General features: G+C 36.0%; 1 protein-coding gene across 4 annotated transcripts in view; it reads right to left on the bottom strand.

Annotated features, from left to right (window-relative positions):
* Nucleotides 1-667: 667 nt before the first annotated feature.
* The window catches only part of ZFC3H1 (zinc finger C3H1-type containing), a 50,742-nt gene continuing 37,379 nt past the window's right edge, over nt 668-14,030 (bottom strand). For 2 of the 4 annotated variants that reach the window (XM_086398671.1, XM_086398669.1), the window contains exons 25-35: nt 11,312-11,417; nt 11,032-11,230; nt 10,387-10,481; nt 6,117-6,227; nt 5,750-5,854; nt 5,468-5,633; nt 4,245-4,345; nt 2,580-2,681; nt 2,001-2,040; nt 1,677-1,739; nt 668-1,547 (exon numbers count right to left, since the gene is read on the bottom strand). In XM_086398671.1, the coding sequence (XP_086254797.1) occupies nt 1,410-1,547; nt 1,677-1,739; nt 2,001-2,040; nt 2,580-2,681; nt 4,245-4,345; nt 5,468-5,633; nt 5,750-5,854; nt 6,117-6,227; nt 10,387-10,481; nt 11,032-11,230; nt 11,312-11,417 (1,226 nt within the window). In that variant the 3' untranslated portion in view covers nt 668-1,409. The remainder of the gene's footprint in view (nt 1,548-1,676; nt 1,740-2,000; nt 2,041-2,579; nt 2,682-4,244; nt 4,346-5,467; nt 5,634-5,749; nt 5,855-6,116; nt 6,228-10,386; nt 10,482-11,031; nt 11,231-11,311; nt 11,418-14,030) is intronic. The other 2 variants (XM_086398673.1, XM_086398672.1) reach the window with 1 other exon arrangement.

Here is a 14,030-nt window from a genome sequence, read left to right on the forward strand (position 1 = left end):
AACAGAACTTACTAGGGAAATCTGCACTGCCAGGTTGGCACATTAGTAGAGCCTCAAACATGGCTTTATTTTAACTAAGCATTATAAAAATGTACAGATGTATAAATTTCCCTAGTATTTCATGGGACTGCTGCTCTGCCTTCAATAATAAGATTGCACTTGTAAGACCACATTTGCGGCAGTGTGTGTGTGTCATTAACAATTTTTTATCAAGTGCAAACAATGCACTATAGACTGATAACAAAGCAAAAAGTCTCCTTTGCATGGAGTCATATTGATATTCAACATAAGATAGCAGTCATTTAGTAAGGCATTGACACTATAGTTGGAAAAACTTTCCAAATACTACTGGCTTAAGAACAAGGAATGTAACAGTAGTGCAAGCCTGTATGTTCACGGTCCTCAAAACAGAAAAGGACCCACCCTTCTCATGAATGTGAAAAGACACTGGAATGTTTTTACGGGAAAGCATGTTCAGGATAAGACGGTACTGATATAGTCACAGTGAATATCCATAATCTCCTATTTCAACCCTTTCCCACCAGAATGTGAAAAGTGAATAAAGACAGCAACATTTTTCAAAAAGTTAACTTATATTAAAAATATTTTATAAACAATTTTAATACTACAAAGTAGTATTGCCATACAAAGCAGTTCAAATATTAACTGTTCTTTAAACTGTTAAACTTTATTATAAATTAAAATTTCTTTACAAAAAAATTGCACATAATATTTGACCACTCTTAGGTTCTGATGCACTGGCATTTGCAATAGTTTCTTTAATCTTCAAGTTAAACAGTCTCGGCAAGGAGTCCAGAACGTAGAAAGGGCAATAAACAACCCTGTTAGAGCATTCAAGTGCAACTAGCAGACTTGTGGCCATGGCAGTTACACTTTCCTTAAGATGGACTGCTTAAGTTTTAAATCCTGAAATGAAGAATCTCAAAAGGTTTAAAGAGGAAAAACTAAAAGGGACTGCCGGCTTTTTACTGTAAACACAGCCCTGGAAATTAAATCCCAAACAAGAATCTCTCAGGCATCAGAGAGTGTCAAGTGAATCAGGAATAGCACAACATAAAGGAAGGGGGAAAAGTAAAAAATAAAAACAAAAACAAAGCAAAATGAAAATAAATGTCAGTCACTTTGAGGAACTATACTTACGTACATGATGTTATGAGAATCTGGCAGGGCCCAGAAGCAGGCCAAACAGGAAGTTCATTTATCCAACCGAAGAGGGTCATGTTCATTGCTTCCGGTTTTGAGGATAGGATATTGTAGGGGACTTGATATGATCAGTAATGCTTGTCTGCCTTACACAGACCTTAGCCAGGGATCAGCCTAATCTTGAAGGATCATTCAAATAATTTTGGCAATTATTATAAGGACTGAGAACTGACTGCACCCAGTGTTCAGTGATTCTTGCTTTCTGTTTTGTAACTGTTTAAATTTAAGAGCTCATTTAGGCTGACTCCAATCTCTTGGCACTTGGAAACTAGTTTTCTCAGGTTATCAGTTTTACCTCCTTCTGATGCTTCAAACAAGAGTTGCTGTAAAAGATAGGGAAGCATAGAAGTAAGACTTAGCTAGATTTTAAGCATTACCACATCAATGGATATGGCACATGCAGAAAATTTATAGGAAAACTTCAAGATGAAATAAAAGATAAAAAGCATTACATCTTTCCACAGTGATGCACAAAGAGGTAACTTCTGTAAGGCTCTCTGATATAAACGGTGGACCTATAAGATAGATATATATACAACTGCATCAGGAAGTGTGGTGAAAAGCCCCTTCATAATCCTAACCATCCGAATGGTAACTTCATAATATAATAACATTCAAGACAAAATGGTTATATTGGGTTTTGGAGTTTCCAAACATGTAGAGTTCTTAGGATGTTAACCTCTATATTTTAATCCTTTTAAATTGAGAAGTCAACAAAAAGGGTAGAATAACTACTTAAAAAAAAAAAAGAAACTCATCTGATAATCATGGCTTACCTCTCTTTGTCCCTTTAGAACAATCTCAGCAGCAATGGCTCTAAGAAAAAAAAAAGGAATATAGAAAAGGAAAAAAAAACATTTATATATCTTTGAACAAAATGAAATACTACCACTCGCAGAATACTGACTGTGGGAATCTGAGAACAAAACTTCCTGAAAGTAACAGGCTAAACTTCCAAGGAGGGTAACCTATAGTGAAAAGAAAAATTCAACAATTTTTATCAACTTTACAATAATAAAGCAGACCAGTGTTCTGAACATAAATTAAGGTTCATGAAAAATATTCATAATTGCTAATAAAAAAAAAATTAGCACTAACACCTACAAAAGAAAGAAGACATCCAATTGTAACAGGGGGAAAACCCTGCATTTCAAAAGAGACACTCTTAAAATGTGTATAACAGATCTGTTTGATAACAGTAGTGTTATCCACATGTTCTCCTTCAAGGAAAATTAATCTAAATTAGAGATCTCTCCGCGTGGAGAAATAGATATCATTTCAGATTTACCTGTCTGGAGCAAACCTTATAAATAAAAGCAATTGCTATAAGAACATGTACAAGATTGTTGCATTACATTTTCCAGGTGGCCAGGCATGTTGGGATATTATATGTAAACATCTTGGCTTGAAGTTTCAGAATCTGAACATTGCTTTCTTCCCATTCATGTTGAAGTAGCCTGTAAAGTACATTCAGGGAAATGAACAAAAGCATTGCAAGTATGAGGAACTCAGATGTGCTCTATGAGCAGAATGTTTGATTAGTTATAATTTTTGATCCATTAAATTCCATCAAGGCTATTCAGCAAGTATTTGTAGAAAGCCTCTTATTAAAATTACCCTGGGAAAGAAACATGCAAACTAGCAAAAGGTAGCAAAGCACCTCTCCAAATTAACACTCTACATGCCCCTCCTTTAAGCCCCAAGTCTTCTAAAATAATGAACTGATATATTAATATGATTTCTTAGTATTTTTCTTTCTTTACTAAACAGAGTATACTTAATTTCCTTAAGCTAAAATGTAATAAGTACATTGACTAATTATTAAGTTCTCTACTCTAAAAAAAATACGACAGGAATGACTGTAAGGAAATAAGAATGATCAAAAGTGGAGCTTTACCAACAAAACCAACAATTAAACTACCTATATTCCAAAATACCCACCATTACAGAAACTAGTCAAATACCACTACATTTTCTATTTCACATGTTTTACCAAAAGTGATGATTTATAATACAAATTTCTGTAATTAACTTCGGTAGATTAGCATGCTGACTGAGAATTTTTATTATAAAACACTGTAGTGCTACTTTGTTATTTTTGGCATAGTCTGAGGCTTTTGAGTTTTCAGTCTCTTACACCGTTTCCCACATGCACACTAAGTGGAGTGTAAACATAGAGGAATATTTGCCAACTACTTTAGGCACCTTGTGCAAGTGCGTGTTCAGTCGCTGAGTCGTGCCCGACTCTTTGTGACCCCATGGAATGCAGCCTGCCAGGCTCCTCTGTCCATGGGATTTTCCAGGCAAGAATACTGGAGTGAGTTGCCATTTCCTCCTCCAGGGGAACTTCCCAACCCAGGGATAGAACCCGCTTCTCCTGTGTCTCCTGCATCAGCAGATGGATTCTTTACCACTGAGCCACCTGAGAAGTCCTTAGGCACCTTATAATCCGTAAAACAAGCTTAGAAGCATAAGACACAACTGATGCAGTGGAAATGATGGCACAAGTAGAAGCCAGAGCAGTAGTACACAGGGTACCTTTTTGAATCAAAAAGCACAATTCTTCACAGTTAAAATGGATTTTATTCTATCAGAGCAGAAAAACTACAAACAAATGCTCTAAAAAAAAAATCTAACTGAATGTATGAAATCACTGGATGAGTGTTTCTCCAACGTCATTAGAGAGCTCTAACTCAGGAAACTGCATTTTAAATGAGTATCCCAGGAGATTCTGATAACATGCTAATATTTGAGAATGACTGACCTAAATGAAGTCATAGTAACTAAAATATACATGGATGGTTGCTTTTCTCTTTCACTCTTGTCCCCTTATAATTTGCAGTTTTATGAAGTGACTAGATTTTTACAATCACTTTTACGTGAATAACTATTGCTAACAGCTCTGAAATTAAAGTGGAATGAGGAAATAGTGAAAGAACAGACTATTCTTAGTAAGTCTTCAAGAATCATTTTTTTTGAAGAGCCGATACAACTGAACTGAGAACTTTATTTTTCCTTACCTCAGTGCAAGTCCAGAATTAGTTGGCATAATTGAGCAAAACCGTTCCAAGGTTTTGGAATGCTGGGTCTTTGGAACACAGCTCAAATAAAAGAAAATAACCTGTAAAGGTTGAGGGGGGAAAGGAATGCGACAAAATGTGAAATCCAATTACCTATGTGTTCTAACGAGAAAACTAAAATAAAATGGTCTTTAAGACATGAATGTATAAATTATAATAATGTATGATGCTGTGAGTTATAGTTCCTATCATTAACTATATTAGTGACTTTCCAAGTATGAATTAGGAAATATGATCCAGTGATGACAGCCACGGACTGAGAACACTGACAAGAAGCCAGGAGTCTGGGTTTTTATTCCTGAGTCTACCTTTACTTGCTGTATAGCTGGGCAAGTCATAGGGCTAATAATACCTGCCACATCTTGCTCATGGAATGCCCGTGTATAAATGACTTAATGTCCATAAAGTGGTTTGAGATCCTGGGATAAAGAATGGCATAGAAGTACAAAGCATAGTAATTGGTTATCCTGATTAGCAACAAAACCAACCCACCAAAAAAATAAATAAAACACAGAGATGTTTTAGTCTACACTGAGCTTTAGGCAGGAGCTTTTAGCTTACACTGCACCGAATGATAGGGGTCTCTGAAAATAAAACAATTTTAAAAGAACACTTTGCTTCACTGCCTGTAAGATGATGACCTTATAAATATACCAATATTCAGATTCTATTTTAAAAATTCCAAACGTCATCTGATTTCAGTTTTCTTATGTCCCATGTATGCCTATATTTGCTTGACAAAATACTGATACAAAGGGCAGCTACAACATGTAAGGACATTACTATTCATTTTAAAGTTACAGAATTTTTCATTCAGTAAAATTTCCAATTACTCAAGAAAAATATTACTGATATTATTAGTTACTTCTTTTGATCTCTCTTTTTTAATATGTATTAAACCTTAATATTGCTTCACTTGTGCTTCAATGTTAAATTTGCTTAAGTAGAACATAATTAATATGCACATTTATCTTAACTGAACTTTAAAGGGCTCTGTTTTGAGACTTTGAAGAGATAAATAGAAAACAAGGTCAAGAATAATAGTAAATGCTAGCAAAGTGGTCCTAAGAAAAGCTCTTCTGATATTAAACAGGAGTTTTGCTATCATTTAAGTTCCCTTCTTTTGTACAAATATCTAAAGATAAAAAGTTTTAAGCTCTTACCCTATTATGAAATTCATAGTTGGACCAGTAATCAGCACTGCTAAAAGGAATGGGGTATCGGGCAGGGACTGTAACCAAACATCTATTCACTAAATCAGTAAAAAATTTGAATTCTTGGACTTTGTTTCTGGATCCAGCGGCTCTATTATTGGCAAAGACAAGATAACTGCCAAAAGAAAAATATTATAATTTAGAATAATTAAGCCAGCAATTCTCTAAGAAGAAACCCAACCAATTTCCCTTATTTCAAATCCCATTCTTATTAAGAGGAACTAAACTTACTCCATCCAAATCTTCTGCACTATATCAGATCTCATGGCCACCCCTAATGCTGCCTCATATGCCTCCACTGTCTCTTTAATACTTGATTGAAGAGGATGACAAAGGCTGTTTAAAAAATGAAGGAAAACATTGTATGTCTACAGCTCAATTCAATTAGATAAAGGAATGACAAAGTATAAGCACTACAGATATTATTACAATGGAATCCTTCTTTTGATCTTCTTTAATAATGAATAAACCTTAGCATCCCTTCAATTCTGCTTCAGTGATTTTTAACAACAGGTTAATTTTAATATAGTGTAATTCAGTAGTAAATAACAAGTGCAAGCCTCGTATGCAACATTTCTCTCCACAGTAGATGTCTCACCAGTATATCAGCCACAAATAAGGAACTTGGTGGTTAAACATTTCATCATCAAAATTTCCTTTACATAAACAGGCTGGAATGTCAAGTGGTCCTGGGATATTCAGGAGATACCTGAGGGGAAAAAATCATACTCTTTAAAATTATGCCTATGTATATATGGATTATTAATACTTTTTAAAAAGTCCTCAGTTTCAAGTAAAATTTCCTTGAAAAATTTTTATAAGGTAATGAGACTTTATTTTGGGGTGTATATCATATCATTTTGATCACATCTCTAGCATCATGTATTTATTATCTTCTACCTATTTAAATGGGATTCCCTTGTAGCTCAGTCGGTAAAGAATCTCCCTGCAATGCAGGAGACCCAAATTCAATTCCTGGGTCGGGAAGAACCTCTCTGGAGAAGAAAATGGCAACCCGGTCCAGTATTTTTGCCTGGGAAATCCCATGGACAGAGGAGTCTGGTGGGCTACAGTCCATGGGGTTAATAAGAGTTGAACATGACTCAGTGACTAAACCACCACCACCACCTACTTAATTAACTCTTCTAAAACAAATTTTAAAAAATCTTTAGCTCAAATTAAACAACCACCATAATCATCTAATGAAATCTAATTAAAAACAGAGAACAAATGAGACTACCCACAAAATCTATACATTCTTGTAAAGACAAAATTCGAGTTATAAAACTTGCTATCTGAAAACTGTTTCTCCCTCAAATAACATACATACAGACAAATACCACTATACTTAATTTTAGACATATCAAAGTGATTTCTGTAACATATTGGCCTATAAGGCACTTGTCAAAAAGAGGTCTATGATCAAATAAGACTGCTGCTGCTGCTGCTGCTAAATCGCTTCAGTTGTGTCCGACTCTGGGCGACCCCATAGACGGCAGCCCGCCAGGCTCTCCTGTCCCTGGGATTCTCCAGGCAAGAACACTGGAGTGGGTTGCCATTTCCTTCTCCAATGCAGGAAAGTGAAAAGTGAAAGTAAAGTCGCTCAGTCGTGTCCGACTCTTCGCGACCCCATGGACTGCAGCCTACCAGGCTCCTCTGTCCATGGGATTTTCCAGGCAAGAGTACTGGAGTGGGTTGCCATTGCCTTCTGCAAATAAGACTGAGAAATACTGAAAAATAAAGTCTGCTCTTAAAAAGCCACAATACTAAAGGATACTAAAAACTATCTTTTTGACTTTGCTAATTCAGATTTTCCCCAATATATTTGAATCTGTGTGTATAACACTACCAACATCTTCAGGAACAATGTTTTTAAAGGAAATACACTGATTTCAACAAGGACAACCAACTGGATTTAAAAAATTATTTCAAGGGGCTACGTTTTAATGTATTAGAGAGGCTGTATGGGGTCTGGGGTGGGGAAGATTGAGTAGGGAGCCATAAGACACGGAAGAAATGGTAAATCTAGAAGTTATCATCCCAGCTTGGCCATAACTACCTGTATCACCATGAGCTAATCACTTAACTTCTAAGGGTATCAGCTTTCCTCAAAACTGAGGTAAGAGAAGATAACTTCAACTCTCATGTATGTAATATAATCCCTACTAACTTCAGTAAGGTGAATGAAACCCCCAGGTTAATTTTTATGGTTATCTACTAACCTTCAAAATGATTTGAAACACATGAAAATTACTCCTTCTAGCTCTGTTTTTATACTAAATTTGACACGCAACATTTTACAGCATAAAATTTATACTAAATGTTACAGAGAAAGAGAAATGAGACTCCAATTCTAATATTACAGTTCTAAGTACTTTACAATTTCTACTCATGAAATAAAAATATTTTAAACCTATTAAGAGCACTGACAACTATTAATAAGCTTTGGCTCTTTTATAATAATTAAAAATATTTGTATCAGGGACTATCCTGGTGGTTCAGTGGTTAAGACTCTGAGGTTCCAATGCAGAGGGCATGCATGGGTTCAATCCCTGGTCCGGGGCTAAGTTCCCACATACCGAGTGGTGTGGTCAAAAAAACTTGTTTTATCAATACTAGTAAGTATGGCCGGAGAAGGCAATGGCACCCCACTCCAGTGTTCTTGCCTGGAGAATCCCAGGGATGGGGGAGCCTGCTGGGCTGCGGTCTATGGGGTCACACAGAGTCAGACATGACTGACCCGACTTAGCAGCAGCAGTAAATATGGCAATGCTGAACACTCTCTAACTTACTGCCATTCTCTTAATATTTGACTCAAAAAAGATTTCCTCAGTTAACGGAAATGCACTCTATAAAGAAGGACTCCAAATTGTCTACATAAACTAAGCACAGGATATTTTTTCCTCATAATTCTTGGTGAACTGTGAATTATGCCTTTACAGTAACAAATTAATTAAGCAAAATGACTTAGTAAACAATGAGAAGATTATCTGGAGGTAGCCCACTTTCAAATTTTTATTGACCCAAAATAAATTTCTGCTTTATTAAGCTGACATCAAGAAGATCTCAACATTTTTGACCATGGCACAAACTGGCAGCATTTTCTTCAAAACTAAAATAATTACCTTCATGCCAAAAGAAAAATCAGAATTGTCAAGTTTTAAAAAAGTCTTGTTCAGCCTTGAAGTTAACCTATTCTCTGAGATGTTAAAGCAATCTAACTCCAATAGGGAGAAAGTCAGCATGGGGAAGCCGAATAATCTCTAAATTTCTCATCTTTAATTTGCCTTTCAAATTATTCTTTTGTAATTAACTGTAAGATGTTAATCTAGGTATGCCGCTGCTACTGCTGCTAAGTCGCTTCAGTCGTGTCCGACTCTGTGCGACCCCATAGACGGCAGCCCGCCAGGCTCCCCCGTCCCTGGGATTCTCCAGGCAAGAACACTGGAGTGGGTTGCCATTGCCTTCTCCAATGCATGAAAGTGAAAAGTGAAAGGGAAGTCGCTCAGTCGTGTCCGACTCTTTGCGACCCCGTGGACTGCAGCCCACCAGGTTCCTCCGTTCATGGGACTTTCCAGGCAAGAGTACTGGAGTGGGGTGCCATTGCAATCTAGGTATAGCAAAGCAGAAAGACCTTTAGGAAGAGTACTAAAATCATGATGTCAATAAACTGGCAACTCTCAGAGGACAGAAGAAAAGACTCAAGTCTGGTAAAGAATAGTGACCCCAAACTTTTTTTGTCAAATTTCAAAATCTACAGCAGATAAACCACTGACTTAACAAAATGTGGGTTATTTTTGAAAATATGTTTTCATATAACATTACGATACTGAGGGGTAGGATGCAGGGAAGGGGGTACCTAAGAAAAGAAAACTGCATGCAAGCATTAGACTTGCACATATAAATCCAAGACTTTACCTTTACTCAGTATTTTCTATAGGAATACTTTTTAGGAGATATTCAGCTTAGACCTTCCTTCTCTCAGCTCTTCCTAACGTAAAATAATAAAGCTGTATCATGATATTTTCCTTTCAATGCTATTTTACTTATGCTCAGCAAACTACATCCATTTTCATAAATAAACTTTTATTGGAACATAGCAATGCCCATTCATTTATATACTGTCTATGGCTGCTTTCCTGTTATAAAAGCAAGGTTGACTAGTAGTGACAGGCCATATGGCTTGCAAGTCTAAAATATTTAGTATCTGGCCCTTAAGGAAAAAAGTCTGCTGATCCTACTGAGAGATGAGGAGGAAGAATAAAAGAGAACTTTTTAAAAGCCTCCAAAAAACCCACCCCATATGATGTGCTGTGGCCTCTTATTGTTGTTAGAACAAGAATTCACAGGGAAGCAAATAAAGGCAGTAAATACAGAATTCTCGATAAGCTACTGAGAGAGTGATGGTTGAAAAGAAACTTCACTAAAGGCTCTAACTCAACAACCTTTCAGAAGTTGAAGTAGTCGTCTTCAGAATTTTTTTTCAAAAAGGCATATTATTTAGATTCACTTTAAGTCACCAATCCAGTAATTCGAAATTTATTTTTCCATAAATCACTGAGATTATCTCAGGATAGTTTGTTGATATAGTATTAAGTGCTAAAGTTAACAATGACAATAATTAAAAGCAGAATGGATCACCATAGTGTTAATACAAAACTTCCTTTGTAAGTGTTCTTAATACAGAGAATAAAGCATTTTACATTTTGTGTCCATTTTTACTAAGTTTTATTGCTCTTGTAACAGATCTATAAGAGGGTATTCAAGTATCTTAAAAAAAAAAATCTAATCTAAAATATAATCAATCCACCAAAAACTGGTAGTCTTTCCACTAAGCTACACGATTTCTCAGTCTTCTACAAACTTACCGAAACAGGTCCAAGTTACTATACTTCTCAAACCCAGGTTTAAAGAAGGATGCAATAAACCTCCGCAAAAATGGAAGAAGATGAGCTCCTCGATTCTATTTTTAAAAGAGGGAGGAGAGATATACATTAGGCTTACAATGTCTAATTAAAATTTTTCAAGGGAGAAAAAGCCCCACCATCAACATCACCCCCAAAATAATGAGTAGATTAAGTTTTTTGAGTAGGTGGAGGTAGAGATGACTTTTGTATTTTGATTTCCAAACTGAACTAACCAATAAACAGCTTAACATCCAATATACCACAAGCAAATTTCATTCACCAATTTCACCAATTAGCCACTAAGCTCTATTACATGTTTGGCTCTGTGCTAGGTGAGGAGTAGGGGAGCTCTTTCCCCTCTAGGAGTTCTTAGTATAGTATATAAAGTAGCCATAAGCAAATTCACAATGTGATACAATGGCTGAACTATGGATGGAGTATACTGGAAGAAAGAGAAGGAATACCTAACACAGTTTGCAAAGAGCAATCAGTAAAACATCCCGGAGAGCCTGATGCCTGAAACATCTTAAAGGACAAATGAATGTGAAACAAAAACATCATATTTAAGAATTATGAAAAACAAAGAATTTTTTCTTTTTTCTTTACCTGTAAGATGAAGAATTGGCATGTATGATAAAAAACCTCTGCATTCTGAGGACTTTTTTCAAATGCAGTAACCCACACTGCCCTGGCTTTGTCCTGCTGATTCATTTTCAAATATAAAGCAGCAAGGGATTCCAACAACTGGCAGTTCATGGGACATGATTCCAATAAACATTTACAAAGCTCCACTGCAGCCTCATACCTTCACAAGAAAAACACACATCTTAACACATGAAAAACTGATTTTTAATATGAGGTTAACTGCTTGTCAATTAAGTTTTACCTCTCAAGAAGCTGGTGCAGAACAATCATGTTAGTGTAAAGTGGGACACAGGTCTCTACTCTTTCCTCAACAGTAAGGCTCTCATCTGTGCAAGCTTTCACCGCATCTACCCAAAAACATCACAAAAACATGAATCAAATACAAAATCAATTTTTCTTCTTTTGTTTGACCATATCTTATTCACCTTTATTAAGCTCCTGGCTTTCACCTGAAGGAGATATTTCAGATTATCTCCAGACTCCTAAAACTGATCTCTTATCCTCACTTTCCTGTTAAGCATAAAACATCCATTGTTAGCTCTTGCATCTAAATATATATCTTTGCATTTATATTAGAGTCTCGAAAAACTATATCAAGAAAATTAAAGAATCAATTATCTTCTCATCTTTCTCTCACCTGCTTCAAGAGGCCTTGCTCTGATAATCTACAGTCATTTAAATATATCCCCCTAAACTTGATTTTTTTCCCCCCAGTTTTCTATCATGGTTAACCCTTTCCTTATCTTTTTTTTAAGACCTGAAAAGCACTATGAACCAATTCAGCATAATTAAGATTTATACAATTCTTCTTTACTCTTTCAGAACACTTTTCCCTTTATAAAGAATCCTTTACTTGATCTGCTTCTTAGAGAATAGTCCTCCATTGTTTCACTGTGCACCACTGTCACCATTTCCTTCTTGCCCAATAGTGATATGACTTCTCAGATTTGCTAGGTTAAACTTAGCAGATTTGCTAAGCTAAACTACTCAGATTTGCTAAGTGAAAGCCACTCTGAAATAGCACTTATGAAGTTAGCTTGTAAGTATCCTATCTAAACAAATCTATCTTTACATTAGCATATGATAATGTTCTTCTTCTTAATTTCTGCTTGCTTCTGCTTCTAAAAGATTGTATTTTCTCTTGGTCTCATTCAACTACTGAATAACTTACTGTGGGAGCACATTAAAAATTGCAAAATACTACATAATACAATAATTTCTATGTTGATAACTTTTAAATCCATTTCTCTCCATAACTGTCCATTTAAGGTATACTTCCTTGTCTCCTTCTAGCAACAAGCCTTTCTACTTGGGTGACCAATTATCAGTGACACCGATTATCATTCACACTCTTACTAGCAGTCTTTCCAATTCACCGGTTTTCTATCAGCATACTTTCCTTTTCCTGGTCTCAAAACCCTGAAATCATCTTTGACTATTTTTTCTCTTCTTCCCTGATATTTAATCTGTCTCTTAGATATCTCCAATAAATACTCTTTTCCAGGTTACTTTCTTTTAACACCTCAGTTATGGAGATTGGCTTCTGGTTGGTTTTCCTACCTTTGGTATCATTTCTCTCCAGCACATTCTTTCTTTAAGATTCTCTATTGCCATCAAACCTACCACACAAAGTTCTTGAAAACCTAGTATCATTCCACTTATCTAGTTTAATTCCTACTATTCTTTATCACAAAAGTCTCCCTTTGATTGGAGAAGGAAATGGCAAGCCACTCCAGTGTTCTTGCCTGGGAAATACCATGGACAGAGGGACCCTGGCAGGCTGAAGTCCATGGGATTGCAAAAGAGTCAGACACGACTTAGCAATTAAACATCACAACTCATTTTGATAAGGACTCTTCCATCTTCTAATTTCTCTTTAAATACATTGCACCAATTCTTATCTACTTGTTGCTTTTTGTTTACTTACTTCCCCTAATAGGAATGTCCTTCTTTTACTTTTTTCTTCCCTGGTTTATTCAATGAACATTTACTAAGCACTGAATATGCTGCCAGACATTACAGGCCCTTGAGAAACAGAAATAAAACAGAATCCCAGCTTCGAGAATGAGGTTCATTATGTCAGTCACATCATAATCAAGCTCCAAAGTGCAGGTCCAAGTCCTAACTGTTCTATGAAGACATACTTGATCGTGCCAACCTGCAATAACCTCTTCCCTTTAGGTTTATGGCCTGTACCATGTAATTCTCTAAATCACAGATCTCAGCCTCTTTTCTAAGCACAGAATTTAGACTATATGCTGAGACTGTCATACTTCTCATATGTTGATTGATGTTATATGTATAGATTTTATCTTCTGACTAGGCTATATACTTCTTATTAGAAGGGAACAGACTTTGTATCTTATTATTTCAAAGCAGATACTTTGGTTAGTACAGAGAGGAATCAAACTCAACTGATTGAGGGAGAAAATACTAACTACTTGAAAAAATAAGGTATTATCTTTTAACTTTCACATTGATAGATTGCTTTACAAAATTTACCTGGTTCTGTGACTCAATCAACTCACTAAACCTATGTAAACATGCTGTATTATTTACATGCTTAGCTGAAACCCTTTGCCGTAATCAGAAAACCTATGTAATGTCGTACAGTTTCTGGTTTTCACACATGACCATGCTCACCTTATCTGATTTAATCTTTAAAGCATTTATATAATTAAACTACAGGGGCTTCGCTGGTGGTCCTGCAGTTAAGAATCTACCTGGCAATGCAAGGGACACCAGTTTGACCCCTGGTTCAGGAAGATGCCACATGCAGCAGGAGCAACTAAGCCCATGTGCCACAACTGCTGAAGGCCGCACACCTCAACCAAGAGTAGCCCCCACTCACTGCGACTAGAGAAAGCCTGCGTGCAGCAACAAAGACCTGCCACAGCCAAAAATAAAGTAAATATTTTAAAAAAAGAAATAAAACTACAATTTGCAATACATAAATTTGT

This window comes from Bos grunniens, chromosome 5 (assembly GCF_055505025.1).
Source record: "Bos grunniens cultivar Pamir isolate PY7600 chromosome 5, Bosgru_T2T1.0, whole genome shotgun sequence".
NCBI classification, from domain to species: domain Eukaryota; kingdom Metazoa; phylum Chordata; class Mammalia; order Artiodactyla; family Bovidae; genus Bos; species Bos grunniens.